The 27,128-nt window shown below is 38.9% G+C and overlaps 2 protein-coding genes and 1 pseudogene across 3 annotated transcripts in view; 2 read left to right on the top strand and 1 right to left on the bottom strand.

Annotated features, from left to right (window-relative positions):
• Positions 1–23,459, bottom strand: part of LOC149036557 (trafficking protein particle complex subunit 11-like) — a 24,479-nt pseudogene extending 1,020 nt beyond the window's left edge. The window contains exons 1-32 of the transcript XR_016181442.1: positions 23,433–23,459; positions 22,385–22,554; positions 21,725–21,795; positions 21,138–21,252; positions 17,607–17,679; positions 16,915–16,941; positions 16,523–16,596; positions 16,146–16,242; positions 15,196–15,329; positions 14,571–14,631; positions 14,052–14,132; positions 13,242–13,329; positions 12,868–12,947; positions 12,472–12,550; positions 12,130–12,182; positions 11,506–11,577; positions 11,052–11,187; positions 10,672–10,744; positions 9,495–9,552; positions 8,831–8,965; positions 8,271–8,448; positions 7,817–7,942; positions 7,585–7,628; positions 7,058–7,152; positions 6,077–6,136; positions 5,597–5,662; positions 4,203–4,310; positions 3,661–3,712; positions 2,798–2,909; positions 2,286–2,377; positions 1,059–1,192; positions 673–840 (exon numbers count right to left, since the gene is read on the bottom strand). The product of XR_016181442.1 is annotated as a trafficking protein particle complex subunit 11-like (transcript). The remainder of the gene's footprint in view (positions 1–672; positions 841–1,058; positions 1,193–2,285; positions 2,378–2,797; positions 2,910–3,660; positions 3,713–4,202; positions 4,311–5,596; positions 5,663–6,076; positions 6,137–7,057; positions 7,153–7,584; positions 7,629–7,816; positions 7,943–8,270; positions 8,449–8,830; positions 8,966–9,494; positions 9,553–10,671; positions 10,745–11,051; positions 11,188–11,505; positions 11,578–12,129; positions 12,183–12,471; positions 12,551–12,867; positions 12,948–13,241; positions 13,330–14,051; positions 14,133–14,570; positions 14,632–15,195; positions 15,330–16,145; positions 16,243–16,522; positions 16,597–16,914; positions 16,942–17,606; positions 17,680–21,137; positions 21,253–21,724; positions 21,796–22,384; positions 22,555–23,432) is intronic.
• On the top strand, positions 18,388–21,120 carry LOC149036558 (uncharacterized). Its single transcript, XM_089189361.1, has one exon. It carries the CDS (start codon positions 19,116–19,118, stop codon positions 20,856–20,858), a length of 1,743 nt encoding a protein of 580 aa, XP_089045487.1. The 5' UTR covers positions 18,388–19,115; the 3' UTR covers positions 20,859–21,120.
• LOC149036556 (uncharacterized) lies at positions 23,019–26,946 on the top strand. The gene is made up of 2 exons (XM_089189367.1): positions 23,019–23,702; positions 24,982–26,946. Exons 1-2 carry the CDS (start codon positions 23,650–23,652, stop codon positions 26,495–26,497), a joined length of 1,569 nt encoding a protein of 522 aa, XP_089045493.1. The 5' UTR covers positions 23,019–23,649; the 3' UTR covers positions 26,498–26,946.
• The last annotated feature ends 182 nt before the right edge of the window (positions 26,947–27,128 follow it).

Raw genomic sequence — 27,128 nt, 5'->3', positions numbered from 1 at the left:
CGCAAGGATATCCTACGTGCTAACTTTTAAAACTGATAACTAATAAATTTTTGGTATGTGTAATTTGTTCAGACAGTCGGTCCACGCTGTGTAATAACACATTACACAGCCATCCCTTCCAACAAGGTTACTGCAGCTGTTTATTTTGTTGTTTTGTTTTTCCGTTTCAGGGCCGTAAAGGTGTTGCAAATACGGCCACAGGGCCTGAGAATTCACATCCACTTTCAAGTCAGGAAGTCCTCATAAGTGACTTAAGACAGAATTTCTCCTTACAATATCAAAACAATATAAAGCAGACAAGTTATGAGAATAAAAAAAATCAACTAGGGGATTATCAGTTGATCCATCAACAAATTCTCCGAACTAACATCTAAAGAATCGTAAGACAGACAGTAAGGAGAGTTAATAAAAATATCTTGGGAGTGAAAGGGTTAAAGGATACAGCCTTTCAGCGAGAAGCCAGTATGGCGATTTGGATCATAAACTTTACGGTAGTCAAACACTTGAATAATTTATAACTAATTTAGTGAACCGAATTAGAGCGTAGAAACATCTTCTGATGATTGTGTTAATAAATAAAACCAACCAAATTGAGCGTTATCCGATGTTCTGCCAACGCGTTGCAAAATATTTGCATTTTTTCACGTTTTGGACATAAAAAAAGTTTCTTACCTTTATAAAAACATTGGTCGGAACCAATTTCTGCGTATGTTCATCTCAGCTAACCTGAAAGCGAGGCAGTTTGAAATGCAGCTTGGGAAGAGTCAAAAAGCCCCCGTAAAGAGGGTACAAACTGAACTTGAGCCTGTGATCGCCAGTTGGCAGCAGACGAAATTGAATCTGGAGATGAAATTCATAGTTAACAACTATTCACCAAAGTTGCGTTGGCTTCTGGCGAATTCCGCCCGCGTTTCTCGTAGATAAATAGCAAAGGATATTGGGAGTTTGAGTAGCCAATCAGTGCGCAGTAGCCGATGATATATTTCTTCAATCATATTATTTCACCAAACCCCCTCGCATGAGACAAGTTTTACGTGTAGCAAGTAAGCTGAACTAACCTGTTTATGACCTGAATACATAAAGGCGTCACTTGGCTCCACTGTGACTTCGACTTCCTGACCTTGAAGCGTTCTATTGCGGACGAGATAGCTTACGGAAAGTGGGCTCTGTAAACAGCCGTATGCAGGCAAATCTGAAAAAAAAACGGTACAATAAATAAATGTTTTTTCTTTGGTCTTGTAACGAGGTCGTGCCTCCATGAGGATTAGAGCCCCAGAATTTCGACTTCCGCTCTCGAATGGCAAGCTTTACTTTTTCCTTGTCCCACGCTTGTATGAAGAAGAAAAAATATCTTTCTTTACTTTATTACGGAGCTTTAAATTTACCGTCTTTCCTTTTCTATTCATTAACAAATACATATATTCAAAGATAATTTGGTTTTATCAACTGAAGTGATAATGTAAATTGGCCACCGTAAAGGATTTCTACAGCTGAAGTATCGACGTAGGGCTGACGCTCGAGAGGTCCGCTTGAGAAACTCTTTACAGGGACCAATTTCTTTTATTAACTTTGTTAATAAAACATGACTATTGTTCAATACCCCCACTGACGTAGCACCAAATTATGTTTAAAAACGTACCCCCTCTATACATTTATTAACACTGAGTTTAACCACGTTTTCTTATAAGTGGCTTTTCCTAGTGCGTGTGAGGTTTCCTCATCTCTTGAACAATTTGAAACCCTGTAAAACGCGCAGTAAGAGTGCTTTCGCACAACCTTATCGACTTTATCGTGTTTATGCCAATTGGCCCGGAATTTCACCAAATTGACTGTAAGTCTGATAGTTGTAACACATTTGGACGAATTTAAGAGATCCTCGCAGCTAACAACACTACTGAAATAGTAGTTGAAAATAGGACCTGAAAAAAATTTCAGGCCCGTACGGGATTTGAACCCATGACCTCTGCAATACCAGTGCAGCGCTCTACCAACTGAGTTAACAAGCCAACTGGGAGCTGGTCAATATGTTGGGTCCAAATTAAACATCCAAGTGATGAATAATGATTTTAGATATATGAAATTCATACATTTGCACTGCGGTGAAGAAACGAATTTAAGAGATCCTCGCAGCTAAGAACACTACTGAACTTGTAGTTGAAACATAAACTCACATCTGGACGACTTTGCCTGCACAAAGGTGGAGAAGCACGAATAAACCTTTTCCAATATAGTTTGATTTTGACGCTTGGCATATTGCCGTATGATTAACCTTGCTGGAAACGTACCTGCCTGTATCGTAAAAGGAACACTCTCTACTGTTACAGAGGGGAAAGTGAGCTCTGTGACCACAACTGGAAACTTATCAGCCGCAGAAGTTCTAAAGAATTAAAACAATGTAAAATGATTAAATCAAGAAACGAAAGGACTTCTATATATTCCCCTAAATAAGGTTCAGTTGAAAAGGCATCAGTGGGTCCACTGAGTGTTGGCAAAAACCACAAAACCAAAGTAATAAAATTGGTTCATCAGAACCAATGAGATCACGAAGAAAAATCAAGCAAACTGCCTGAAGCGCGGGAAAACGCGGATGGCCAAGTCGCCACTGGTTTAAACTTTGCATTTCATGATTGGTTGACAGAGAGAGAGAGAGTTGTGCAACTTTCCTACTCCAATCACAAAGCAAAGGAAGGCAAGACCAAATTTTGAATGCAGTTCGGTAATACAATCGGTACTCAATTGAAAATTGCTTCAACTATCTCACTTATCTTAGACTCCCTCGAGTTAACCACGAACTTACCGTCTCCACTGGAGGGCAAGACTTCCAATGTTCACGACCTTCAGTTTACTGACACCCTCTTTAACAGCTAAGCAGTAGCATTCCGACGCACTTTCACCCTGTTGCAAAGAGACTGGGACCACCATACATGACGTTAGAAGGAGAAAACAAAAAACAGCAAGCAAGTCGGGAATAATTGTCAGTTTTGCACAAGAAATCTTGCACCCGCAATTTGTATATAAGGACACATAACGCAAAGCTGTATGTTCATATGAAAAGGGGCCTTGAAAACTCCTCAACAAAATATACCTCGTATTCCCATGCAAATTCTTACCCCCTTCCTACATTGGTCTAAAAAATCGCTCAACCTTGTCTGGTATGTTTGTAACGAAGAGGGGCCTTGAAGACGCCTCAACAAAATTCTTCTCGTATTCCCATGCATCCCCACCCCCCCTCTCTCCATTGGTCTACAAAATCGCTCAACCTTGTCTTGTATGTTTTTAATTAGGAGGGGCCTTGAAAACAGCTCAACAAAATTCTCCTCGTATTCCCATGAAGATTTCCCCCCCCCCCACCCCCTCTCTCCATTGATCTACAAAATCGCTCAACCTTGTCTAGTATGAGGAGGGGGCCTTGAAAGCCTTGAAGCTCCTCAAGAAAATTCCCTTGTCTTCCCCTGCTGATTCCCCCCTCCTTCAATTGGTCCAAAAAAACGCTCAACCTTTTCTAGTTTCCCCAAATGTTCGGCGATTAGTTATAAAGAAGCCTAATCCACTCTAACGACGAGAATCGCACAGTTTTTTGGGGGACAGCAATGCAAGTTGTTGCATCTTTAACTAATTCCGATCGGTTATTCTCGTAATACACAGACATGTATTCCTTACTTCCTTGCAACTGCGATCCCATCTCTTCGCCCACAATATTCACTTCTGGAGACTGAAATCAAACAAACAAACAAACAGTTCTCCAGAATTTCTGCTTCTAATTCGAAGCACAGTTGAAAGTAGGAACCGACTATTCTCAAGAAGATATAGGTTCCTTGTCAATCCTCGATAAAACCTGAATTTCTCAGGCTACTTTTTCTTCAAAGAGTTAAATTGCAGTAAGTTTGAGAAGATCAATTCGAGACATGTCATCTTATCCAAAGGTTGAAAAATAATTCATGACATATTATTTTCGCGCGGTTCCGGCACACGCACGAAAGCTGTAGTATATATACATTCCCAGCTTGACTCGGGGGAGGGGATACTAAGTGAACCCAGAGATTCACTCTTCCACTTAATCGAAGATTTCGCTCCGACTCACCCCACCGCACCCAATATCTTGCAGCACTTGCTCTCCTGCTCCATTAACTTATCTTCACGACTATATTTTCTAAAGGAAGACAAATCAAGTTTTTACGAACATAAATTGTTTGTAAACTCACCATATTCAATGTAGTAGTGACCATGGTAACAGGCCAAGGTGAGGTGCATTTGATGCCAGCTAATAAGAGGAATGGTTCTTCTTCGAACAGCTGATCCAGTCTCTCCAACTGAGAATAAACGCAAATCAATGATTTGAACTCATTACATTGCTTTGGTTTACACCCCCCAAACCCCTCATAAAAAACAAACAAACAAAACAAAACAAAAGCAAACCACGACGACGACAACGAGGGCATAACAAAACAAAATATCTAATTTTCAGAACAATTGATCGGCACGTGCATTTCAAAACTTTGTACATTTCTTACCCATTTTTTGCAAAACAAAAACTTGAAATCAACCAAATTTGTGTGGTCTGAACGGAAAACCCGATGGCAAACTATCTAAGCGCCCGTTTGGAACTCAACGCTGCTGCCATACGTTAAGCTGAGGTTGACGTGTGGCGCTACAAGAAGCAGTAAACGCATTTAGCCATTCGCGAAATTATAAATTCATTTTTAAACCATCGTCTACTGCGGCGTTGCCTTCCTGACTGCCTGAGGTCCCCATTTACTAGCCTAGACACTGCGTTACTTTGTATAGGAACCTTACAATTGAATTTTCATCGCGTGCTAAAAGACAACTTAGCGCTAATCATCAATTCAAACCACAGCACCCTCATTCAGATGCGTGTTAGTCAGAAAGTGTTTCTTGATGTACCAGACCAGGTTTATATTCGTAGAGTTATGCAGCGATCAAAAATTTTTGACGGATTTATAGATGCATTAATTTATGCCATAACTTTCCATGTAATAAAGAAAAAATTTGAGACAAGAGCGAGAGCAAGTTTGATCGATTCCAAGAGACGTTAAATTACATCGTAAAAAATATTGCCTATTTTCCCTTACCTGTCAGAGACAAAGAGATTTCAAATGGCACAACAGTCTTGATAACAACACTTTCCTCCTTGAGCGGCTATAAATCAGGACAGTAGAGAAAGAAGAAAGCAAAAAGTCGTCGTGATTTTGTATTCACCAGGTAGAGGATTTTTTAATTGCGTGTCGAAAGAAATCTGAGATTACTTGCGTTCTATCATTGGTCCAGAAAACTTGCGCCACTTTCTAAACCAATCAGATGCAATACTAAAGCCACGTTTTCCCGCCCTTTGGGTATTGTTGTTTTTCTTTTGAGTTCTCATTGGCTCTTTCAGTTATTTCCCTTTCTTCTGATTGGCCGTTGTGATTGCTTTGGTTTTGGTTTTATGACAGTCAACCGAAAAGCGCTCCATGTTACAAGTGCAACTCACATTCACAAGTGCAACTACATTACAAAGCGAACGAGAATTAAAATTAAATGTGGAAATACTGAGAGGTAGCCTTACTTTTACTTTTAAGAAACAAAAGAGTGATCTCACCTTGGCACAGGTACAGGTGACTGGCGAAGAATTTGGTTCAACTTGGACATCTACAGTATAGATAATCTGCATAAAAAAATAAATAAAAAAATTAGCAAATGACTAGGATTAAGCATTGATAGGAATCTTTTCAAAGAATGCAAGATATCTTAACTTGAAACTCGATCCTAAGAGAGTAAGAACATACAAAAATATTACGTATCTAAAGGTATTGTATAGAGATCTATTAACTACGTACTGAACGGAAACGCATAGCCCGCAGAACATGCACAATAGGGCGAACGGAGGCAAGCGGAAGTGACGTACGAGGGAAAGGCGGGGAAAAATAAGGCACTCCTCCCCTTTCTCTAATCCTCGTTCGCCTTAAAAACGCCTCTTCTGCAGGCTACCTATTGCACGACAATTTGACTTCAGGTCTCTAAATAGACGCCCAAAGAATTGTGATTAAAGGTGCAATTATAGCTTACTTAAGTATTATACCTTTGCTGTTACAGTCCGCGATCCTACTTGAGAGCATTTGACGAAGTACGACCTCTCGATCTAGAAAGAAAAGACGAAAGGGACACATTGATAATATGCAAGACGTGAACTACGATGGTTCATTGGTGTTAAAGCCTTATTTTCCTGCACACAAGACAAACGAAGTAAAGGCAGTTTTTTTAATCCAACAGCACTACATGGAATATCAAAAAGAAATAACGCGCGCAACGAGTACAAATTACCCTCGATATTGTACGGTTATTTCGACAGTTGGTTACTTTGTACTGAAAAAAAAAACCTTGTAAATAAAGTAAAAAGATGGTTATTTTTAAGATCGGTAAAGAAAAAGAGAAAGGTGTTTTTCCTCAAACCTTCGGATTCCGCGCTTCGATGCTTTACCACTGAGCCACAGAGACCCTATGGTAAGCAATTCCCTTTACGAAGCTCATATATGACACACGTCCTGTATACTGCTAGGATCAGCAATGTCGTTGGCGTCATGTTTTGTAAATAGAATAAGAAAGATAAAAAAAAAAACCTTTTTGACAGGTTGGCTATGCTTTGCGTGAGTTGGCTTATTGGAGAAAAGAAAGGACGACATTTTCGTATAAATAACTCAGTTGGATAACGAATAACTTATCAGAAGTTTTGGTGTATAGTATCACTGAGTATTTTCATTCGTTGGTTTCAAATTTGAATCGGTTGTCAAAATACGGCAACATCGTAAAAAACACAGCCATACTACACACCAAAACGTCTAAAAGGATAAAAATTCAGCGTGTGTCATGAGGTTCTCAATGTGAACAAAACAATAAATTCACCACCACCATCAAAGTTTTCTGTACACAAATCTCACGTGTCGCAAATCAAATTTCACTCTGAAATGCATAGCTTCTTGGTTAAAGGTAGAGACGCAAGGGTCGAAGATAAAATTCGTAGCCATGCACGGCCAAGTATCATCCTTTATACAACCTCTCATACCTTATCAGTCATTCCATCCACAGTAAATTCCAAAAAGTTCGTTGCATCTCTCTCAGCCTGATCTGCTGCGGGTACTTCTGAGTAAATCAAAGCGCCTGGAAATACAATTAACAGAAACTTGACATTTTGAACGAAAACACATCAACAAAATAAAATTTTAATCGGTTAAATTATGAATGCAATTTGGAGCAGTTTTCAATTGAGTGTTAGAAGTAAACAAAGATTTCATTGATTTCGCTTAACTTCGCTGTGTGATTGGTCTAGAAAACTAGCGCCCCTCTCTCCACCAATCAGATGTAAAACTTCGGTTTTACCTTGAACTCTAATTGGCTCTTAAAGTTATTTTCCTTTCTTCCGATTGGCTGTTGTAATTCCTGTGGTTTTAGTTTACGACGCTGAATCAAAAAGCGCTTTAACGCTCTAATCTTCCGACACAGGAAAATACCCAGGCTCTCTCAGATTGAATATCTTTATTGACATATGACAATATAACATTTGGGAAGACGTTGTTGTTTTAAAACACTCACCTCTTTCGGGAGATTCCTGCTCGTCCTGAAATCCAAGCCATACTCTAAAAAAAGGCATTAATTGTTATTGTAACGCTTGAAAGAGGAGTTAGGTTCACGAAGACCGACAAAAGCGCGAAAATGTGAGAAAGGCAAAGACATGTTGCATTACTTTCAAATGACGGTAGGAGAGGAGAGAACTGGTTCACGTTCTTTTTTAACACTTAGATAAAAACACACTAAAAAGGCATACCTAAGGTCTTTCAGCGGTGTATCTTCCAAACTCTCAACAACCAGCTGAAGTTCATAAAGCTCGTTTACGAGGGCGGGTGGTTCGTGCTTCGGTGTGATATTAACTCTAGGCTTGCGCGGTTCAATTCTGGCGTAAAGAGTTCGCGAAGGGAACAGATATCAACAATAAATTCCACCTTGCTGGGGTCGTAATTATTCATTTGACTAATTACTTTCCGAAGAACTCTCAGTGTCATGTGATTCAAACCTGTAAGCAATTACCATTCAAGTGGATACCGTTCTTTGCGCGCGTTGATTGGCTAACTGGGAGGTAGATACGTTAAAAATGTTTTGGATCACTAGTTATTCAGTTTGTGTGGTACAAACTGAAACAACAATTCACCTCTACGTCTGTTAATAATTGTTAATATATACTCCACTCCGTAGCTAAAGATTCAGTGGAAAACAAGCATGACTTAATTTTCGAGATGACCTTTAACTCATCCCAGTCAAACTGATCCTCCTTGCTGGCAGATTTTAAACCATATGATACAAAGGGAGGTTTTGGTTACCAGTCTCCCCTCCCCAGCCACTCCACACCAGTACAGCACACCGAGACTCACGGGACCCCAACTCCAGAGCAACGGAGGTGACCTAAGAACCACAACGAAGAAAAATAAATCTGAAGTTCCTTTTAAAGCGGTCTCCTCTGGAAAAAAGTTTTCTGTCAAACTTTGCCGGTGACACCACCGAGAGATCTGGGTTTGAGCCCTGGGTTGGGATCACAGAGTAATGTTCTTGGACAAAAATTCTTTACTCTACACCTAGGAATGATAAAGCGTGGGGAAGCAGAGGGAGGGGGGCTTACTTTGGACCGATAGCAACACTCTAAACATAGATTCTAGTAAAAGACCATTAGCTTTTCCTCTTTTGGCTACTAGTCTCGTTAGCTGACTTCACCAATTATCATTTCATACGAATAAATTATTGATACGTGCAAAGACTCGTATGGCGAAGTATTTCAGTATTTTTTTACCTGAAGTAGTTTTCCAACATCCTCAGGCTGGGGCACTAATTGAAACGGTATGACTTTGGTCTTTGCTGGAAGAAGATACAATCCACCCTCCCCTTGAGCGGACCCAGTCTCCACAACACACTGTTGGTTATAAAACTAAGATAAAAGATAAAAGAAAATTGAGTCAGGCCAGTAGAAAATGCAACCAAATTAGCATCCAGAGTGTCATGACATGACTACAGGCAGGCAGACACGAAATTAGCATGTTCCAAGCATTCAATCACAGCTGAGCACCAGAGTATATTAGTGACGCGTACTCGATCGACCTCATCGCCTGAAGAAGACTGACAGTATGCAGTCGAAACGTTGCGATCCACATCCGAAGTGACTAAAAATGATTACATTTCACTTTTGACGCCTTCAAGATCATAGACAATGAGACATCAGCTTAACGCCATATGCAAAACCAACCTAATCGTGCTTTTATTATCCGCGTTTTCCTACACTTACTGTTGTACACAGTTGTTTGATGTCAGTTCTCCCTGGTGCATTTTATGGTCGACCTTCGTTCCGGTTAGCTGTGGTAGTTACCTTGCTATTGTAAGCGCGAGACTAAACTGTGCTTTAATATTTTGGCGAAACAAAGTAACACTAGCCTTACGTATATAGGAATATTTTAACTTACCTGATTGCTAAAGAAAACGGCAATCTTCGAGAATCGGATGGGAAATGGGCAAGAAACCCTGAAATATAACAACACACAACAACAACAAGTGTTTAGACCTTTACTTGGAACAACTTTCAACTGATTGTCAATGGTAATCCGGGACTACATCAGTTTTTCTTCGTTACGGTCAAAGATCGGTCTTGAAAAGTGGACCCACTCTCTCGACCAATCTCCCGCCTTTTCCCGCGCTTAATGGCAGTTTGTTTGTACGCTGAGTTTTTATAAGCTTCTCGTGATATTTTCCTTTGTCCTGAGTGAGCGTTGTGGTTATTTTAGGTTGCTTTACAACACTCAATCAAAAAGCGCTCTCAAAGAATCACCGAATCGTCACCATGCATAATAGAGCTAAATAACTTCAGTGCTAACAGTTTTGAACCAAGGTTGTGGTCTCTTAAAAGCTTCCTCTTAACCATATTCTTCCCACGAGTAATCAGAAATTCTTCATACTTTAATGATTTGTACAACAGACAGTTTACGAGAATCAAGAAAATGATCCATCAAGGGATATTCAAGAAAGAGACGACATGTTACGGTGCGTCTCTTTAATAATAAATCACAGATGACATCAGAATGCATCACTTTTTGGTTCTTTCCAACATTTTGAGGTCGTCTGTGATCTATTATGGAACAGACGTACGGCATCATGGAATCTGTTTGTCAAATATAACACCACATCCTCCTTGCATGATTACCTGTCTAGTCCTACACGTAGGAAAAGCTTTTCTGTAGAGCAGGCACGAAGTTAGCCTTTTCCAAGCGTTTAGTGGGTAAAATGCGATAAAGCGCGACAGTAGCAGCAGAGTGAAAACCAGAGAGGTTTAAGGTCAGATCGCGTGCTTCATAACGCTCACAAAGAATCACCGAATCGTTACCATGCATAACAGAGCTAAATAATTTCAATGCAGATGTCACATTGTGTCACTTTTTTGTTATTTCCAACATTTTGACGTCGTCTGTGATCTGTTAATGAACAGACACACGGCATCATGGAATCTGTTTGTCACGTATAAAACGAAATTCTCATGACTCGCCATCAAAAGAAAAATCTGTCATTTGTTTGGAGAATTAATAAGAGCTTGAGAGTTAAGGGTGAAAGCTGTTTTGGAGTAAGCGACTCTAAGAAGACATTACAAACCTTAAGTAAATTTGAAGAAGGATGGTAGAATCTGCTGTTGTTGAAACTGAATCAAAGACGGCCTTGCATTCCACTGAAGAAAGAACAAAATTGAAAACAACAGGAAATATTAAAATATCACACGCTCCTTAAGACAAATAGAAAAAATTCATTCATTCATTAATATTTTGAACTTAAAAATTTTACCCGTCACCTTATCAAGTCTTGGTTTCAAAGGGTATTAAAGAAGAGTTTTTTTCTACCCTACAAGATTTTAGTTGTTGTATTTGGAAATTGAATTTAGGAGTTTCTACAGCTAAATTCAGTTTCCGCCTCTGTGAACTGTGAAATGATATCAGCGCAAGGAGAAAAAATACACAATAGAGTTGACATTTTCTTACCAAATGGTGCTATTAGTTCCATCTGTATGGTAAATACTTGGGGTGCCTGTGGTGTCACTTTAAGTGTTTTCTATAGCTTCTTAGCTTCTTCCACTGCTTCAAAGTCACAGCCTGGCTCGGGCTCAGGACATTCATTCTGTTTGTAATTTTCCAATAAAAAATAAGAAATGATACAGAGATAAAAATTCAGTTGTCTTTTGTAACATGCTTGTCCTGTAACAAGCGCTCAACGAAAACTAGAGTTATCCACGCGCGAAAGATCAGCCATGCGGGGATGAAAACTCTCTTTCCCGCGCGTTTAACTCGCGTTCAGCCGCGCGCGTGCTTTCTATGTCTAAATCACCAGTGTCAGGGTCCTAGATGACAAAAACAGAGAAAATTAGCGTAAACTCATTCTACAATAAAAGTTCCTCCATAAATCCTCTTTAAACGACCATTGGCAGAAAGTCCTTACCGACATGACGTGAATAAGATTAGTTTGATATCTTGTTTTCTCTTCAGGTGAATTTTCAACATCTGATGTTTTCTTGAATCAAGGACTTTACCACTAATACAATAACAAATATTGGGTAAAATGTTTCACTAACGTATTACACCGCAGTGAATTTGACTTAGGCAAAATCAGTACAGCTTAATACAACTACAAATGTCAATATTATCCTAAAATTCCCAAATTTTGCAACCTTATTAATTGGTTTCCCAAGAATACCTTGCGTTTTGAAGGCGCTTTTCAGCCTCTCCACCTGACTTAGAAATCAATTTAACCCTTTAACCCATAAGAGTGACTAGCATGAAGAACCAATAGGAACTCAAAGCAACAACAGGCACCCTGCCTGAAGCGCGGGAAAACGCGGAAGACCAAGTCGTGGTTGGTTTTAGTTTTGCATCCGATTGGTTGAGAAAATGGCGCGAGTTTTCTTGACCAATAACATAACGAAGCTAAGTTACACCAATGCAATCCCAGATCACTTTGCATTGAAAATAACTCTACCCGAAAGAATCACTTCACCCAGAAAAAAATACTACGTTCAGTTATTCAAATGATAGGCAGCATTTTCAAGGATACATCTTCCCGTCAATTCAAGCGAAAGGGTGATATATTCCTCCACATTGCCAACCAAGTACGCACACCTGCAACAAGAGTTAAGACTAAGGATATACGAATAAATAAATCTAAAACTTGAAGTTTAGAAAAACTGTTTTGAACGTTTTACACTAAAATTGCTATTCATAAACAACCTCTTGGCAATAATTTGACGTTAAACAAGAAGACAAACAATCAAAAGCCTCTTTGGTTGGTGATCATTTCCTTTATTCTCATGACCTTAACATGTGATTCAGGGCTGATATTTTAGGGAGAAATTTGATGCTGGTCACTCTTAGGGTTTAAAGGGTTAAAGTGAAAAAAGAGAGAACTTACTCAGGTATCTCTTCATCCTGGGTGATTTGTACTTTTTAAACTGAGCCACTGCACTACTGAGAAGGGGAATGATAACCCACTGTGAGAGAAAAAAAAAAGGAGCCAATATTCTAAGTACCTCAACCAAATATACAAAGTAGGTTAGCATAAATAAAGAGATTGATGGTAAGAGTATTTGCTAACAAGGTATTATGTAATACTGGCAATTGGGATTTCAAATTCATAATTGCTTTGGTTTGGCTAGAAAGCTCATTGATGCAATTGTGCACAACCAAAAATTCACAGTCATATTAACCTTGCATTTAAACTTAATTTGTCACCATGACTTCTCCCTGACATTTATCTGATCTTAATTTTCTTGAAATGAAAGTCTGCCAAACAATACAGTACACTTACAGAATGGTCCACTTGGATTTCTTGGGACTGCAAGGCTATAATTCCAGCCTTCTCTATTCCTGCATCTGGTGGTTCTGTTCCTACAAATATATTAAGTCAAATGAACCCAGCAGTTCTACAAATTAAAGGAAAGTATTGCATCTCAACAGATCAAGTTTCAAATAAGCTCAAAAAAAGGTTTTAGAATTTTTTTTTTTCGACAGAGTGTTTTTAATACACGAAAAGTTTTCTCTTATCAAATGGAACAAAATTCTAACACTGAGCTTTTCAACCAGTACATGGTTTGCAAAGGAAAATTACTGAGTGTCTCAACACCTTTTGTACTTACTCTAAAAAACACTGCGAGAGGAAAAAAATTATATATTTGCAGTTACCTTGAAAACCTTGTCTCCAAGGTCTCTGACCATAGAAGTCGAGATTTCCAGCATTTTCTAAGGGATTCATAGTAAGTGGAGTGGTAGTCTAGAGATGAATTAATAACAGATTCCAATGTATTAACTAAAAAGTAACTCATCAGACTCAATGAACAATAAAAGTTAATTACATGCAGAAAACAAATGACCCTTTTGAGTGGTAGTTAATTAGTTTTTGGTTAGGTGTACTCTGAAGGGAATCTATGACCCTTTCTTGCCACTAGTTTACATTCAACATTATCCCACACTACAAGGGTGGTTTAAAGTCTAAGGCAATATTACTTATTTCAAAACCTTCCCTGCCCCTCCCCCAAACAATTTCAAATTTTGTGTGCTTTGTAAACGTTACTAGGATGTAGTGCCTAAACTTAGGCTTTACCAACATTGTTAGAGGGGGGGGGAGTTCTGTGTACACAGCTGAATTGGCAAAAGATGGCCTTTTGTAATATGTTTGGATATAGGATATCTTTTTGATAACTGTCCAAACAAGCTTTGACCTCCATTGTAGCTATGTCCACCCATGTGCACAAGTATGTAGCCCAATTTATCTGGGTAAGGCCCTCCAGGAAAAGTTCTTTGGAAATAATTTGTACTTCAAAATTACCTAAGTCAGACAGTTCTAGTCTTCAAATTTTTATTGGTAAGTTTCAACTAATGATAAAAAAATGGTCACTTTCATTAAGAAAAATATTGCTCCTTAGAGTTTGTGTCTGTCACTGTTCCTTCAGATCTTTCTCAGCAATCCTCTGGCATGATAATAATTTTACTTACATGACACAAGCCCTGGCAAAGCTGTCTCCTGACAATGGCATTGTTTGCTGCTTGTTGATAGTAAAATCCTGGGTGTTGAGTCTGTGATAAAGTAACAGTTAAGTCTTTACCAGAATCTGAGAGTATGACTGATTTGGACACTCTAATCAGTCACTAGACCAGATTTGTTTGGGCACATTTACATCAATCCTATTTATTAAGGTGCCTCTCTCTGTTTATAGCCAAAATTTAATTAGGGGAGAAAAGGTCATCATGATTGTTAAGAGATGACAAAAAAGTACCTTTAAAACAGAAAAACACTCCATTCTATTCATTTATATTGCATACAATTATCATAAGAGATATAGCATAATGGGAGACAATTTTTTCTTTATTCTAAATACCAATTCAGAATACTTAGTAACATAATTAGTAAGAATTTCTTTCTCTTCTTACAGATGTATTGTTGTTTGTAGATTTAATAAATAAATATTTCATTCATTAAACCAATATGCCAACACAGATCTTCTACATTGTTACCTGTAAGGCGGTTAAACCATTTCTGATGGCTTCATCAAACAGTTCTCCAAATAAACTGAACCTGTATAAATTTTTCACATACTTTGTTATTGATTAAGCCTCTATAATTCCCTACCATACAGCATGTTGTATTAGCTTTGACAATTATTCATCATTGAACTGACTAACAATTATTTAAAAGTCTCCTGTTTTCATCATTTCAGTTCCATTACGTTGAAAAGTTCAGTCAAAAATTTCACTTCAACTTGACCTGTTCTTGATCTAATGTTGTTAAGAAACAAGAGTTGTTAGATCCTGGTCACAGCTTGGGTTTCTTTGAAAGCAAAAACCTTCTAGAAAACAAACCAAAGAGGACTCACCACATCAAAGCTTATCATGGTTTCTGTAGCATAAAGAGACTAAAAGTTCTCTCTCTGGATTTGATGCCACATATAGGTCTAATAGATTACCCCCTACCCCCACCCCCCAGCATTTTTGTCAAATTCCCTTCATAATTGGCCGATACTTATTTCAACTCTGGGGTGGAGGGAGGTACTTTAGCTGTACATATGTAAGTGCCCAAAAAACAAACTGAATGCAGACCTTCCAGTTAAGAGTGAGGAGGCTAAACAGAAAAAATACTCACTGTTTGGAGAGCCAGGCTGAGTGTTCAAAGGCTAAGTCAGGGCAGCCAACCTTTTCCTTAAACAAATCCACATGCTTTCTGAATTGTGATATGGCATCTAATGGGACTGATGCTTGGAAACTTAGACGGCAAATCTGTGAGACAATTAATAAAAATTGATTAATACTGTTTGGTTGTCAGGATAACTCAAAAGTCTGTAATATATGTTGTAGGAGGGATATAAATCACCAGATATATTGGTCCCATGGGACATTTAAATTCCACTGAATCTAAATTTAGCATCAAATGTTTTCAAAGATATTTGGTTTTTTTGTGACCACTCTGCCAATAACCATTTTGTTTCTGTTTGTCACTGTTTCCAAAACACTCCTGTAAGTGACCATATTAAAAAATGTTGGACACTTTTTTGGTACTGTGTTTCTCATAAGCAGTCACCGACAGGTTTGTTATAAAATCAGAGAGAAATAAGGAATATTTCATCAACGTTGTAAGTGACACTTTCTATAATGTAGTTTCATTCTGAAATGAAATTGGATGGTTAAGTGGGTAAACTGATTTCAAGAATTAATAAATACCAAATAAGTACTGTACCATAGTTCACTCATAACTTTCTGATTATATTTTTCTAAAATAAACTTATTAAATGGCCACCTCCCTAAAGTGCCCACTTAAGAGTGACTTGACTGTACACCTCAGACTTAGAATTACAGATGGAGATCTTTTGATTTAATGGCACAATTAAGGTATCTGGTGAAAAATTTACCTTGCATATTTGACAAAAGGAGTACATAATCCCAAAAATGTAAAATTACGTGATAAGAGATCATGTCTTTAACTCATCCAAGATGTACAATGTCTTCTTCACATCATTACTTTTATGTAACTATTATTGCAATGGTATACACCAAATATATATTGATTAGAGTTCTAAAATATGAAAAAACACAAACCTTGTAATTAATAAATCCAGCAACAACTTTGATCTCTAGTATGTTCATGTCAGTTGTCTTGATTTCTCCAAGAAGACTGTATGCTTGCCTGTAGTGCCTGGGGTTAAAAATTAAAAAAAGTCTTACATCAATCAGCTGATGTCTGGTATGTTAATATGCAAATGTAACTAACTTGGGAGTTTATGTTGAGAGATCTCCAAGGCAGGAAGACTGAAAATATTGGGGGAAGAAATCTGTGGCAGGAGTTGCCAATTTTGTAAACTGTCTTTGGCTGTCATGTGGCAAGGCAGAACAACTTTTAACTCTCTGTCATTTTCTTTCATAAAAAAAAAATTTGCTCCTTCTCCTCCACAAAAAATAAATACTGACAAACTTACTTGATAGCAGAGTGAGGGTCTTGTCTTAGCTCATTGAAAAAGGCAACCTTGAATTGGTGTCGCACCAACAATAGCTACAACAACAGTAGAGAAGCAAAATAAGAGATTTATGAATTGTTGAGGCCATGTGCAAAGCAAAATGTGGTCAGTGATGTCTTTGGTGGAATATAATAATAATATATATATAAGAGGGTAGCAAAAAAAAGGCACCGAATGAGAAACATTTCAAAGTAACACCCTTCAAAGCTGACATCAACAAGCTTTTTCTGCTTAGAATTCTTGGTAACTCTTTCCCTCAGCCTTTCACTAAATGTAGTTCTGTAGTTCGAGAAGAATCCATCACATCAAATTATTGACATACAAAGATCACTTTTGCAAAATAAAGTTCTCACCTGATGAGTTCCTTTGTTAAGAAATTCCTAATGATCATAAAGAGCATGAAAACATAATAAGTGTCATTTCATTCTGTATATTGATAAAATTTTACCTTTTGTGCTACAACATAAAATTATTTTGATGGTAATTCTGGCTAGTGAAAAGGTAATCTATAGAAACAATGCATTGCGCTACCAGGCAAGCTCTACAGGCATGTATATGACCCAGAATTTGGCACATTTTCCAACAGACAGTTTTAGCTACTGGTACTTTTCTGTCCTTGATCTGAGAAGAGAAATTTACTTAGTACAAGGGGAGTGTCCTACTAAAAAACCTAATGGCTTTACCATGAATTTATGTTGAACTAAGGCAGTTAAACCAAAAGAGTCCAAAAAGCTAACCAGAGTGCTATCTTTTCCCCTTTTACTGACTAGATGAAAATTCAATTCAAGATGTACTCGGAAACTGTGGCCTCATCTTCAATCTGTGTCATCCATCTATATGTACAAGACAATGTAGACAGTGACAGTTGAAAATAAATTTTAGACCAGGACCATTCAACAGTGGACACAGTTAATTACATTGGCCACTGCATCTCCCTAGTTTCCGCAGCATGAAGCAAATACAGGCTTGTTGTTTCCCCCTGGCTGGGATTTTAATAACCTGACCTTCTCCCTACTCCCTTAAATTTCCAGAATTGCAACTTCACCTTGTGGGCTTTAACTCTCCTACATTCTCCATGGTAATAACTCTGTGCTAAATCATAAAAAGCATTCTCCAGCCTTCAAAAAAAGAAGAAGAAGAAGAAATATTTATCTCATAAGTTTCAAACCTGTTCCTTTTTTATTTTGAAGCTGCATGAATTTCATGTCCCATGAATGACTACGATAACTTGTAGTATGATCATTCAACTGTTTAACTCCCATGAGTGACCAAGACAGAATTTCTCCTTACAATATCAATACAATATCAACTAGATTAGAGATGAGAATAAAGAAAAATATCAATTTAGGGATTAAAGGGTTAATCAGATGAAAACACAAATCAATAGAGAGGCTGTTAACTCTCTTGGGAAAGTCTTGATAAATGCTGATAACATCTGATTTTCTGATAGATATTCCCTTATTTTTAAAACATTCTCATCCCATGTAAGTAACTAAACAACTTGTAGTGAGTCTAAAGTTAGTTTAACCCTTTAAGTCCCACTAGTGACCAAGACAAAATTTCTCCTTACACATCAGTACAATATCAAGCAGACAAGTAATTAGAATAAAGAAAAGTATCAATTAGGGAATTATTGGTTGATCCAATTCCAAATTCTCCACACAAACATCACATGAATTGTATGGCAGACAGTAAAGAGAATTACTAATGAAATCTTGAAACTGAGTTAAAGGGTTAATAGAGTCTGAGGCTTACTCATGTAAAAGCTTTTCAATTTCTATCTACTTCACTGTCACTTTTTCCAAATAATTCTAATTCTCACTAACTTAGTCTTTATTGTGTCCTGTTTTGTAACTTTTCTTGATCAGACGAATACGACAACAACTCTGGTTCAACCACCGCTGCAAAGATCTTGGTCTCGTTCCGGCCGGACTATCGACTTAGGTCCCCGTTGAACACACAAGAGGCCATCCAGATCGTCAAATCCACCTGCCGACGACTGGTCAAAGCGCGGATTAACGACTGTCACAGAAGACTCAACCACTACAATAACAAATTACAACAACTACTTGACAAACTGAAACAGCAATTACCGACTACCTTACTCGACACAGTCACAGCTATTGCCGACAGAAGAGCCGACAAAACGAGTTACCAAGCTCGTGACAAACATCAACAAAAACTGACGAGACTTCAACATAACAAAGACAAAAGACGACAAAGAACCGACGACAACTGGGTCAGGAACATCTCTTCCCGTCCCCTAGACAAGACTGAGACTCAAGTACTATCTTACGGACTGAAACACTCAGTGACGCCTAAACGTATACCGACCGAGTCTATTGTATCTAGTGTTGAGGCGGCTCTTTCTCGTCAACGAGACTTATCAGAACCTGCCAAGGACAACATCAGAAGCAGAATTGCTTCCACGATACAATCAGCCTCTATAACTGACAGCAACTTAACCAAAGACGAACAACAAGCACTGAAACGACTGAAAAACGACAAGGAAATTGTTATACTACCAGCCGACAAAGGACGTGTTACTGTTGTTATGGACAAGACTGACTACTATGACAAAATGGACGCACTTGTTAACGACAAACAAACTTACGAATTACTTAAACGTGACCCGACGCCAGCACTACAACGTAAACTCAACAACAAATTACTTACGCTCAAAAAGACTGCAGCCTTCGACACTCAACGCTACTACCGGCTGAGGTGCTCTGTACCACAACCACCTAAACTTTACGGACTACCGAAACTACACAAACCTGGGATACCTATGCGACCTATAGTCTCATTCTGTGGGTCCCCGACGTACCAACTGTCGAAATACCTTACGACGATACTGCAACCACTGACTGACAAATCGAGACGTAAACTACAATCCACTGAGAACTTTATTGACGCTATCAAAGACGTACAGATACCTGACGACTACAAACTCGTGTCTTTTGATGTGAAATCACTGTTCACCAGTATTCCACTTCAATTGGCTCTACAGTGTACTGAAACCGCCATCCATCAGTCTACTGATGCACTACCATTACCGACAGAAGACATTATGGACCTACTTAACCTCTGCCTTACATCGACTTACTTTCAGTACAACGGGAAACACTACAAGCAGTTGCACGGAACAGCTATGGGGTCGCCGGTCTCCGTTGTTGTCGCAGAAATTGTGATGCAAAACATCGAGGAACGCGCCCTTGCAACTTGCCGACAAACCATACCGCTTTGGTTACGCTACGTAGACGACACATTTACCGCCGTACACAAAGACGAAATTGACGCTTTTCACAATCACCTTAACGAACAAAACACCGACATTCAGTTTACCAGGGAGATCGAAGAAGACGGCAAGCTTCCTTTTCTCGACTGTTTGGTAGGCCGAAACAACAACGAACTACGAACAACAATATACAGAAAACCGACGCATACCGACAGACTTCTTGACGAATCATCCTACAACCCGACTTCCCACAAAGCTACGACTATCAAGACATTGACAAGACGAGCACAACTTGTTTGCAACACACCGGACAGTTTATCTGACGAAAACAAGTACCTTGACCGTGTTTTTGACAAAAACAACTACAACACTGACTTCATTAGACGAAACACTCACAGGGTGACCGACACTACAGAAACCAACAGGGACTCCACATCTATCACGACTACAGCTACTATACCCTACATCAAAGGCACTTCTGAGGCTATCGCACGGATCCTACAACCTTACAACATTCGCGTAGCTCACAGGCCTATAACTACTTTACGACATTTGCTGACCAACGTTAAAGACAAAGACGAACCCAACAACAGACAGGGAGCGATTTATAAGATCGAATGCTCCGACTGCCAGGCCTCCTACATTGGTGAGACTGGTAGAAACCTTAACACGCGACTAACTGAACACAAACGATCTACTAGAAATGGCGATGTAAACAATCACATTTCTGAACATCACCGACAAACTAATCACAGAATCGACTGGGACTCTGCTAAATGCTTAACCTACAGTACAAACTACTTTCAACGACTGACTCTGGAAAGCTGGTTCACTAACTTAGAACAGACGCCTCTCAACAGATGTCAACAATTACCAGCACCTTACAAACGACTCATTAACGACGTGAACAAAACCGACAAACAGACCGACAAACAACAGACGGATCGAAACCGACCAATGACTGTTAACAAACTCTACATGAGTCTTCCAGCCAATCACATCACGGCTAAACAGACCAATCACGTTCAACAGACCAGACTTTATAACATCATCGACTGACAACTATTCCTTACTTGACTCTGAAGATGACTATCGCACAGATAGTCGAAACGTCAGTCACCAACAACAGTTCTTCTCAGAACTACACTCACCCGGACGATCACACTACACAAACTTTTCTTGATCAGCTAGAATAAATATGATAGAAAAATATGAAACTCTTACTAAATAAATCTTTTCCTATATTTGACAAAAGTTGGGCTTTTACATTCAACTGCAAACTCAATGAAAACCAATCTCCTCAAAATCAATCTAAAATGATAAATTTTGAACAAATACCTAATTGTGTAGCCAATCAAGTGATCTGTATGTGGAAGGACAAACAATGATTTGGCTGACAGGTCACATGCACTGCACAGTGTTGCTGCCCTCTCTAGTGCTTGTAAATCATCACCTGTGATTCATTATAATAGCAAAAATTTCCTCCATGAAGGGTACTCAAATCTTTGGATACAGGAACTAATATGAAATAACATATTTTTTTTTCTGAAGCATGTCAACAGGCTGGAATCTTAAATTCTTGACTTTGATTGGCTAATTGTACTCTAGTCACTGGTCCAGCTTGTTAAAATACAGTTTTACAATCATGTTATTCTACGTGGGAAGAAACTGTGCCCTTGACCTTGATTACAGACACCACTCTGGGGCAATACTCACCACTTTGGGTGCAGTTTTTCCCCATTTTCCAGCCCATGCCTAGCTCAATAAATGACATGTAACTCTCATTGTAATGCCTCTGGCAGATTTTTAAGATAGACCTGGCAGTCACTTATGGTTTGACGTTAGCATGAAAACACTAAACATGGATCTAAACTATCTACTTAATAACATCATCTTCTGACTTCTATGTATTTATTGATGTTTACCTGGAGGAAGAGGAGCATTCTTTTGGATAAGAACCACAGCAACCTTAGAGTTCTGGTCTTGAAGACTGGTCCTGCTCAGAAATGAAAAGATTGCTTTGAATGGTTTAATGTACAGGATTGAAGTTATAGAATACAAAATTATTCATTGTCCTAGGTATAATTATTTTTTTTGCATTCAATGAGCTGATAAGTTCGAAAGTAACAACTTCAAAAGTTGTAATGTTCTTATTATAACTTACAAGTATCTGATTGTCACTTGGTAAAGAAGGAGGTTTCCAGAGTGTCAAGAGCACTTACTGTTGTTATGACAAACATATTTCATGGTTCTTATTTGAATTGCACTCTAAATCACAGGAATTGTTAATTAAGCTGATGATTGGACAAAAGTCTTTTTCTTTTGTTAATTAAACAATTGTTTTTTGCTCAAATTTATGTGTTAGTTTGATATATTATTCTGTGTGTGTATCCATTAGAGAGCATGGAATAAAGTTTCTGAGTTGTACAATGTCATAAAAATCAATAAATACAATGGAACCCTCTTGTCTAAAAGTCAAACCACACTTGTCATATTACTTAAAAATTTTCAGTCATGTCATTAGTGCTAATTAAAGTTCACTGTTATAGAGGAGTAAGATGACATTCTCACCCTCTTGTTATTACCTGACTCTTTCTAGCTTTGAAGCACATTCAGTTTGCCTGTCTTTCCACTGAACGTCATCCCAATCCAACTCATAAAACATGACCACCACAGCAGGAGAGAGATAAAGATGTTTGTGCATCCATTTTGTCTTCAAGATACCCTTTGGTATGTACCACTCATAGGTAGAACGCTACAAGGAAACAAGACTCAGTGACAAAAAGCCAGCATATGCTCGCATAAGCAGAGGAAGGAATGCGTGATTTATGATTTGTTCATGTCGTCCGGCGTTCACACTCTCGTTCTTTCTTACGTGATATGTACTTGTAAGACCTGATATGGGCTCGATACAGTTTTCCCGTATTATATGAGTGATTCATGACCTATGATAACCACTAAATCTTGTATTAGTGTTGTATTTCCGAGGTGTCAAAGACATTGATGAGAGATCAAACATGAATAGCAAACCATCCTCGTTCATTACTTATGCCGCTAATTGTCTGGGGTGGCTAAGTTATGAGAGAAAATTGTGGCCGAGGCAATAAGCAGCTGGGTACGAAAGAGCCAGCTGCGAAAAACGTCGCCGAAGGGGAGGTGGGGGTGAAAATTTCTTGAAAGTTGCAGGTTCTGATTCTCTTTGAAAATGCCCCAAATCTAAGCAACAAATATTTTAATCCTTACAACTTGGTATGAATATCTCCATAAAGCTAAAATGAAATGTTAATCAACGCATTTGTGATGACTTTATGTTAAGCGTTATAAAAGTTCTATGAATTCTCAGTAGTTCTCATTGTGTTATTGCCCAATCATAACTCTTCTTCGTTGTTCGCTTGGAAAATTCGTTTACGTCACCCGTAAATTATGGTATTCCTTTGTGGTGCACCCTCTCCCAGGAGAAATCCAGGATTGTCCCTGTCTTCAATACCTGCCAAGTACTATTGTTTCTCAAAAGAGTCTTAATTGAAACGATTCACGTAATTATCATAAATCGAGTACCTATTCAGTTAGCGAGACGATTTTTATCGAGTTAATTCTCCCCGTTTTACTGCGACCGATCCAAGTACGCTTTGCCTGTGTAACACTGGGGAAACGATACATTACTATTAGATGCTGCACATTCCAGTGAGATATATCACAGCATGGAATGTTCCTGCTCTGTTCTGCATTTGAAGACCTCTTTGAAGTGACCAGCAGGCCAAGCTTAACGCGTTTGAAGTTTAAGTAACGAGTCTAAAGTCGTGTCGTAAGGAACACTCAAAAGTGTTTGTCTTTTGTCGAGCACTTTCACATGATGAGAGGACCAGAAGTGGTTTTGTTTGTGGGTGTGATCTTCGAGCTTGGGTGAGTGTCAATAGAAATGATGTGATTTAAAATGGAAAACATTCCATCGCGCATGCAAATTGCCTATTGTTCTCGAGACATTTAGTTGCAGTAGCGAAAAAATTCTAGATCCGTAATATGAGCGGCGAGGCGTACACGAGATGGTTTTAATTGGTCGTGATTTTGTGCCCCATCCCTCGGGGAATAATGGCATAGCTCATTAACTTATCAGGGCTGGGTTAAGAGACAAAGGAATAAAGGGGGTAAGTTTCTAAAGAAACTGTGTGCTACGTCGGCGGGAGAGTGTAACAGGGTAATTTAGTATTATCAATTGACTTGAGAACGTAAATTGGCCACCGTAAAGAGTTTAAAAGCTGACTTTTCGAGCGTTAGCCCTTCGTCAAATTTATCTTTCAAATCGGCACTCTTAATCCCCTCGGTATCAACGAGCGCTTTTCATTCAACTAATTTTTTTGTAAAGTTGTTTTCCCGTCACCACATTCCCACTAATATAGCGTAGCTCCATTTTCTGCACAAACATTTTTTAAACCCATACACAATCCACAGTTCCTCCAATCCCTCTGACGAAGGGCTTACGCTCGAAACGTCACCTTTTAAACTCTTTATGGTGGCCAATTTACGTTATGAACTCAGTTGATAACGCTAAATTACCCTGCTAAGAGACAAAGGCCGTGCAAAAGTTATTCTTTGTGCTATTGTTTCGTCTTATCTCAAATCTACCCGATGATTTTTAAAGCTGGCTATTCAATGTACTTAAGCTTTCCAAAGGCGGTTGGCGCATGAATTTCTGCCAAAGGCAATTGCATGCCAAAATCTTGTTGAAAATTGTGAAATCAACAAATATATCACGTCATTGCAATTTTTGCCAACAATTTTTCCCAGCTCCGAATCTGATTATCCGAAGAGTTTAGTCGCTCGATTTCTTAGAAAACGCTTCAGGCGTGTAACTTAAGGTTTCTCCAAATCATTTTCCGTTTGTGGAACCTGGAACATGCAAGTGAAAGCTTGATCCAAAGTTTTGTTGTTTTTGCCAGCAACTTCCACGCAACTATTAAACTCACCTGTACTCTTTTTGTTATCAGAGTTGTTTTCCTTTTCGTTAAATTCAGGTCGAGTGAAACATCGGCAAAGTATTTGTACGCCCGTTGGTTCTCGTGCGAATCTTGTTTTCGTGAAAAATCCTTGGGTTTACCGAGTTCGGTTGATGCGTAAGATATGGTAATTGCTTTGTTTGGCCAAACGACGAATCCTAATGCAATGTTGATTTATTTTTTTTAAGGATGGGGATAAGTTCTACCCGAAAGGCATTTGGCAGAGAAAGCATGGCACAGAACATATTTTTGCGACGCGAGGGAGAGCGGCAATACGTTATCAAAGAGAAATCGAGTGAAGTCGATGATGGAGAGTTTTTGCTACTACGTCCAAACTATTTAGCGTCGGAACCAGAGGACATACCCGCTGGAATGACAAACGTGAAGCGTCCTGGTAGATTCTTAACTGCTGCCGTTGGGGATGGAATCTCGGACGACACGTCTTCCATTCAGGCCATCGTTAATCACGCTGCAAGTTCCAAAAATAATAAGGTATTCTTCCCTCGAGGTGAATACCTCGTAAGCAGTAATATCGCCATCCCTGGCCCGGTGGAACTTCACGGAACACAGAGCGGTATCGCAGTTATCAAGTCCTCGACTCCTTATGTTTTTCAAGTTTACAATGCTTCACCAGTGAAATCGGTTTCATTGAATAATGTGTACTTCGATGGAATTCGTGTGAATTTTGACGGTGGAGTCAATCGAGAAGTCCCTGGACCAACAGCTATGAGTAAAGTTACCATAAACAGCTGTGTATTCTTTTCATCCGGGAGGCCAACTCCGAGAAACGCTGAGAGGGAGCAGTTGGAAATGATGGACCTTAGAAACAGTAATGTGTACAGAAACATCTGTTTGCGCGATTCTAATGCGTATGGAGTTGCTTCAAAATTTACCTTCACTGTGGGTGTAGAGGTGAGAGAAAACATATGTGGGCTGGATTTAGGCAAGATAGGCTGGTTAGCCACCAAAGTTGAGCCAGCATGGTACTGGCGAGATCAAAAACAAAAATTAGAATTCCTTATGACTCATTACAATCTGGAATCTGATCAAGGCTTCTTTCAAAGTTGTTGTTATGAAGAGTGCGACGAAAGGATGAGAATCGTGAAAAATATCTTCAACGGAAGCCCAAACACAGGTCGTTTCCGAGACCACGTGATGTACCTCAAAGGCTTCAATATGATGGAAGTTGTAAGTAATTACGTCAGAGGCTGGCCAGCGGATTATTCAGGGGGCATTAAAGCTCGAAATGGAAAAAATCTATTGGTTGCCCGTAATTACCTCGACGACACAGGTATTTTTTTGTATACTCACAGAACAATCAATCCATGTCTCTTTAATGGTTTGAAGAACGTTGTCATCTACAGAAATCACATCGTGCAACAAACCAATCCTGGTCATCTCACAAGTGGTATCTATTATTACGAGCCCCATGATATTGGGATAGATTGGAACATCACTTACTCCGCTAATGTATTTGAGATCGTTGGAGTAAGCGACCCCACTAATTACATATGTATCTGGCTGACCAATGGCGATCTTTCTCAACATCACGTGCTCCAAGACAACTTCTATTATGGTACCAAAATGCCTGTGAAGCTGTATGCTGACGACAGTACTCCATTGCATGAAACAGAGAAAAACAACGATAGTATTACAAATTGGTACAACTATCCACTGTACAAGCTAAACATTCCCACTTATTAGACAGTGCTAAATAACATCTATTGTTATTTGATTATCGAACTTTATTTGCATCGGTGATCGAAGAATTATCCTTTTTAAGATTACAGCGCTCCAGAAGGATTGAAGCGAGTGATGAAAGAATCAGTTTTTTCTAATTAAAATCAAAGTGTTCAGTTTAATTATAATCAAAGATGGAGCCGCTCTAAGTTAGGAACTTGCGCGAGCGGATATTTTTACCCGATTACTAAAGAACTTCAAGTTGGGGGTAACGTAACTTAAAGTTTGAGGTGACGCAACCATGTTTCGAGGCGACGGAACTTGGGGCGACCATCCAGGAGGGCAATTTGTCTCGTACCCAGGCCTTGTGCGGCCGGCCAAGCCTTTATATCAGTTACACGGTGGGTACGAGATTAGGGAACGACATCACCTGTTACACCTGTTACCTATCAAATACTATTTTATCTTCAAAATTTTAATTTCTTGAAAGGCACAAGAAAGTTCAATTGTGTGCAAGTGAAGAGAAAAGTGAATTTTTCTTTAACAAAAGGTATACTGGGGCACTTCAGTACGACATAAGGGGGGTCGGGAGGGCGGTAGCGAGCAGCCGATTGAATGACTGATTGATAACTTTATTTATCCACAGAAAAGAACC

Source organism: Pocillopora damicornis, chromosome 12, assembly GCF_964200805.1.
Source record: "Pocillopora damicornis chromosome 12, jaPocDami1.2, whole genome shotgun sequence".
NCBI classification, from domain to species: Eukaryota; Metazoa; Cnidaria; class Anthozoa; order Scleractinia; family Pocilloporidae; genus Pocillopora; species Pocillopora damicornis.
This window is presented reverse-complemented; position numbering and strand designations above follow the sequence as displayed.